The sequence below is a fragment of the Aquarana catesbeiana genome, linkage group LG04, assembly GCF_042186555.1.
Source record: "Aquarana catesbeiana isolate 2022-GZ linkage group LG04, ASM4218655v1, whole genome shotgun sequence".
Classification (NCBI taxonomy): domain Eukaryota; kingdom Metazoa; phylum Chordata; class Amphibia; order Anura; family Ranidae; genus Aquarana; species Aquarana catesbeiana.
In genome coordinates this window covers 459,875,410-459,881,409 of record NC_133327.1, presented here as the reverse complement: position 1 = coordinate 459,881,409, position 6,000 = coordinate 459,875,410, and the positions used below count along the sequence as shown (strand labels likewise).

The 6,000-nt window shown below is 38.9% G+C and overlaps 1 protein-coding gene across 1 annotated transcript in view; it reads right to left on the bottom strand.

Annotated features, from left to right (window-relative positions):
* Positions 1-347: 347 nt before the first annotated feature.
* EXOC8 (exocyst complex component 8) overlaps positions 348-6,000 on the bottom strand; it is a 32,667-nt gene continuing 27,014 nt past the window's right edge. Inside the window, exon 2 of the mRNA XM_073627543.1 lies at positions 348-3,812. Within this exon, the coding sequence (XP_073483644.1) occupies positions 2,201-3,812 (1,612 nt within the window). The 3' untranslated portion in view covers positions 348-2,200. The remainder of the gene's footprint in view (positions 3,813-6,000) is intronic.

Genomic DNA, 6,000 nt, shown 5'->3' with positions numbered 1-6,000 from the left:
GGCTCCATGTCTGAATGGACACAGAGAGCTATGACTCGGCTCGGGTGCCCCAATAACAAGCTGCTGGCTGTGGGGGCACTTGACAGGAGGAAGGGGCCAGGAGCAGCAATAAGGGACCCGAGAAAAGGAGGATCCAGGCTGCTCTGTGCAACACCAACTGCACAGAGGAAATAAGTATAACATGTTTGTTATTTATTTATTTTTAATAAAGAGACTTTACAAATCACTTTAACACAGCAGCTTGCTTTCTGTAATCACCTTCCAGGTTTCTACTGAGCTGTGTGGTTAGACCAGTGTATGCAAATAGACTAAAAGGACCATATTTTCACAGTACACAGCAGACAACAAGGATTTCCTATTTTTATTTTACTAAATATGTAACATGTTACACAAAAATAGGTCATAAAAGCTTCAGATATAGTATGCCAGGCATTATTCAGTTATTAGAAGACATTGTTATATATCTTATAATTGAACAGCCATATTGTAAATTAAACATGTAAAGTATATAATATAAACAAATATGAATCATGGCTTTGAAATTATGCATGCTGCCTGCAATCCAATGCCAGTATTTAAAGAAAAAACACACAATATCTTTACAGTTTCCTATACCAGTGTTTCTCAACTCCAGTCCTCAAGGTGCCCCAACAGGTAATTTTTTCAGGCTTTCCATTATTTTGCACAGGTGATTTGATCAGTTTCACTGCCTTAGTAATTACCACAGCTGTTTCATCTGAGGGAAATCCTGAAAACATGACCTGTTGGGGCGCCTTGAGGACTGGAGTTGAGAAACACAGTCCTATACTGTATGAGGCCTACATTAGCTCTGCTATGTCAAATATATTTTTATTAAATCTCATTTTGTTCAAAATATTGCAAGATTAATATTGTGGCACCTAATGAGAAAAATATGACGTCTAAAATAAAAAAAAAAACAAATACTGCTCAACTAAATGCACAACTTAAATACACGGTTTACACTGAAAACGCATTTATAATTTTGGCCAACTATTCTTGTAATACAGATGCAAATCGATTTGACAGCAAGATCACTCAGCTACTTCCTAGTTTAGCATTACTGCTTCCTGGGTCAGCTTTAGCACCTCCCAGGTGAGCTTCCATCGAGGTTAAATGAAAAATAACTCAGATTCCCACATCAACACAAGTGATGTTTATGCAGGGATTTTTTCCCACTGTTATATTGTATTCTGACAGCGAGGGTGCCCCCCTGGTCAGAATACACAGATCAATGCTTGCAGCTATTGGCTGCATACCCTGATCAAATAATGTTTTTTCAGCATAACCGTTCAACAGAAGCCACAGAAGGTCATCCTGCTGAACCGCCTGACTTTTGGTACATGTATACCCAGTTTAAGTGATGAAGATGATTCAGTGTGGAGGCTGGTGGTGGAGAGGGACATGAGAAGTTGAACTGCTGAATCAACTATGAATTTCCAAATCACAAAATACACTTTTCACCCATCTGGCTGTACAGTGTGAAAAATGTGTGCAAATTTGGCTGAGATGTATGGCTTGTAGCTTGCAACTTGACATGTAGAACAGTAAACATGCATTTCAACTGTGCATTTAGCCATTTGCCTGAAGCTTTGCTTTTAGATGAAGGTAACCTAAATGGAACTTTTAGCAAATTAAGTTTCAAATAAACTACCATGAATATTGGGTTTGCTACTGAATAGACCTCTAGCAAAAATCTAGACTAGAATAGATAAACCCTAAGAAGTATACGATGTACAGTTGTAGAGTAGCTTCTACAGTAAGGGCTGCTAGTTTTAATTTTTAGCCAGCTATAGATTGCTAATTCTAAGCCACATCAAAACTAATATACTTTTTAAAGTGCAGATATTCTGTATTTTTGCTAGTTTTCATTGTTTAATACACCAAGTACAAAAATGTAAAACTGAACATTTTAGTAACTATTCAAACGAATGTCTGTAAACCTATTCCACATAGTTGGAGTGTTTAAAATATCACTGTAATACGGTACTTTAACGTATAACAGCACTAATAGCAGTACTGGATAGTAGAGAGATTTTATTCTCCTCCTCAAAGCAGACAATATGGCAGCTAAAGATCAGAATGTCAAATAAAAAAAATTTGAAAAAAGCTTTTCAGGGGACCTGTCAAAAAATTAGCTCTGCTAATTAAAAGACTGCACGGTTTATAGATTATTTTATTGTTAGACCACTGATGTAGTGCCAGGATTAATGCGAACCAATCTAGAGGCATTTCTCAGCTCCTGCAATTGTTTGGCTGGTTTTCCAACACCCTCTTCAAACCGCTTTTCAACAACAAGCAGAACAGTGTCATATAAAAAGGACGCGTTTTGTCTGATGAAATTTTTCTTTTCAGATTCTTGTTCACATCTTAGACTATAGTCTACATGTTGAACAGCCACCAATATAATTTCCATCAAACTTTCCAGGAGAACCATATGCAACTCAGGAAAGTACAGTTTAAGGGCTTCTTCTAAAAAGGCCATGATTTGTTTTGTGAAGGCCACAACTGTGTAACTTAAGTTGACCCAACAATCTTCGCCTGTGTATTGATCAAAACTGCCTACTCCACAGTTTCTCATTTCTTCTTTTAACTTTCCCAGAGCCTCTGGGGTCATCAGGTTCATTTTCCTCCACATTTCTTCAGAATTACGGTGCTTGGTGGCCTCAATGATAATATCCTTGTTATACTGCAAAGCAGCCTTTATGTCTTTCACTAGAAATGTATGGAGTATGAATGTAAGATCTAGACCTATTTCACCAAGTTGCTTACAGTGCTCTTTGGCAACTTTTACACACTCCGCTGCAGTGGCAAGACTTTCCTTACTATCAAAGACCTGTTTACTAAAAGCATCAACAAACATCTTTAAGGAAGAACGGGACCATACAATGAAGGCAGAGTAACAACCACTGTTGCCTGCAAAGTCCATCTCAAACTCTTTGGCTGTCTCCAGTAGACTAGTAAAAAAAACATTACACAATTTATGAATGTAAAGTATTGTTGCTCCTTCAATTCTCAACTGACGTATAGCAGTTTGCACAGCCACAGCTCTGTTCTTTAAGAAAAGCTCACATGCTTTGGTAGACTGGCCCAAACGTATAAGCTGAGAAACAGCTCTACGGGTTGCCTTGGGACCTCCTCTTAAAGACCTGTCAGGGGAAAGTTCAAACACCAAAACATCAGTTAACTGTCGAACACGCATATCTATTTTTGCTCTTAATTCCTGCACAGCATGGGTTAAAGGTTTATCTTGCAAGTAACTATTTAATGTATCCAGCAAATCAACGGCACCTTCAAAATTTCTCTGGGCTATGCAGACATCCAAATCTTCAGGGAGCTCTTGAATCCACTCTAAAGAAAGATCAACCTCTTCCTCCTCCTCTTCATCTTGCTTTTCCTCATTCAAAAATGGGTTAGTTGACACTTCTGCAACAGCAGGGGTAACCATGACAGCTTCTTCTTTTTTACGCTTATCATTTACAACTTTGTTCTTTTTTGTCTCTTCCAAAACTTCAAGCCACTCTTTCTTAATTTTTGCATTCTCTGCCTGAAAAATTCGACTTTCAGGAAACATAAGGATCTTGAACATATCCTTCATAGGTGGATTTTCCTTTACATTCACTACAGCGAGGTCATCCAAGTTATGCAGTGCATTATATTTGTACATACCCCTACGATTTGGTAATGCAGTAGCAATAAGTAAGCAGTCATTCATCAAAAATGCATGAACTTTCTGTATAAGGGTCATGCTGTCCACATCGAACTCGGTCAAGTCCCCATTATATACCAAGTACCTGAAAATAAATGGAAATAAAGAAAAAGAGGTAAATAAATTGTACACAATAACTTTCTAATACCTTTTTATAGTTATATTTGTTCCTGGACAACATGGTACAATGCTCTTTTTTTTTCTCCTTTCTGATCAGTTTTAAAAAAAAAACCCAAACCCAAACTTAAAGTGGTTCTAAAAGCAGAAGGTTTTTTATCTTAATGCATTCTATGCATTAAAATAAAAAACCTTCAGTGTGTAGCAGCCCCCTCAGTCCCCCTAATACTTACCTGAGCCCCATCTCGATCCAGCAATGTTTCATGAGAGCGTCGGCTGTCTGGGACTCTCCCTTCTGATTGGCTGACACACAGCAGCGGATGCCATTGGCTCCGCTGCTGTCAAAGTCAGTGAGCCAAAGAGGAGAGAGAGAGGGGGCAGGGACAAGCCGTGGCTCCATGTCTGAATGGACACAGAGCAGCGGCTCAGGTGCCCCCATAGCCAGCTGCTGGCCGTGGGGGCACTCGACAGGAGGGAGGGGCCAGGAGCGCTCTCTAGGGACCCGAGAAGAGAAGGATCTGGGCTTCTCTGTGCAAAACCATTACACAGAACAGGTAAGCATACAATGTGTATTTTTAAACAAAACAAAAAAGAAATACAAAGACTTTAAAATCACTTTAACTGTTTCAGCCCCGGAAGATTTTACCCCCTTCCTGACCAGAGCACTTTTTGCGATTCGGCACTGTGTCGTTTTAACTGACAACTGCGCAGCCATGCAACGTTACACACACACAAAAAAAAAAAATCGACGTCCTTTTTTCCCCACAAATAGAGCTTTCTTTTGGTGGTATTTGATCACCTCTGTGGTTTTTATTTTTTACACTATTAAAAAAAAAAGGAGCGACAATTTTGATAAAAAAGCAATTTTTACTTTTTGCTATAATAAATATCCTCCAAAAATATATAAAAAACCAAAATATTTTCCTCAGTTTAGGTCGATATGTATTCTTCTACATATTTTTGGTAAAAAAAAAAAAAAAAAAAAAAAATCGCATTAAGCGTATATTGATTGGTTTGCGCAAAAGTTATCGTGTCTACAAAATAGTGGATAGTTTTATGGCATTTTTATTATTAGTTTTTTTATTAGTAATGGTGGCGACCTGCGATTTTTATCGTGACTGCGACATTATGGCGGACACATTTGACACTATTTTGTGACCATTGTCATTTATACAGTGATCAGTGCTATAAAAATGCACTTACTGTGTAAATGACACTGGCAGGGAGGGCATTAAACACACTAGGGGGCAATCAAGGGGTTAAGTGTGTCCTAGGGAGTGATTCTAACTGTGGGGGGGATGGACTACCACTGACATGACAGCAATCACTGCTCCCGATGAGAGAGAGCAGTATCCCTGTCATGTCACTAGGCAGAACGGGGAAATGCCTTGTTTTCCCCGTTTTGCGGGTCCGTGTGACGATCGTAGGACACCGGCGGACAGAGTATGCGGGACACGGTCGCGCTGTATGCGGCGGGCGGACGCCTGCTGGCCTCGCCACTTAAAGGGGACGTACAGGTACGCCCATTTGCCCACCGCTGCCATTGTGCCGACGTATATCGGCATGCAGCAGTCGGCAAGTGGTTAATTTTCATTTGGCTAGTGCAGGAAAAAGCTAGATCCTCTGCTTATATTTGTAATCGATGTCTGTAATAATTAGAACTTCTGATATTTCTTTTGCTCTCTATGCTTTTCCTGGTCCAAAGACAACCACTCCCCTACCATTTCTTTGAGAGTCACAAGGACAGGAAGTAAGGCAAGATATCCCTAAGGCCCCATTCACACCTTATTCTCTATGGAGCTGGTTCACATCTCCACTCCAAGTCGCCTGAAGCCAAACACCTGAAGCTCAAAAAAGTTCTGGAGCTTTTTTGGTAGCTCAAACCGGGCAGTTTTTGGTGAGTTTTTATTCCCATAGAAATTAATACAAACACGCCAACTGCGCGTTTTTTGGTGCATTTGTGCATTTTGTCGCAATTTTCTGTTCAAATTAAAAATTATAAAACCTAAAAAAGCAATAATATATGAATAAATAAATGTAAACTAAATTCACAAATAACTAAAAATCATCATAAATACAAAAATGTTTTATGTAATACATAAATAAATGATAATTAACCCCTAACCTAAAAATATTAAATTATTATAAATAATAGT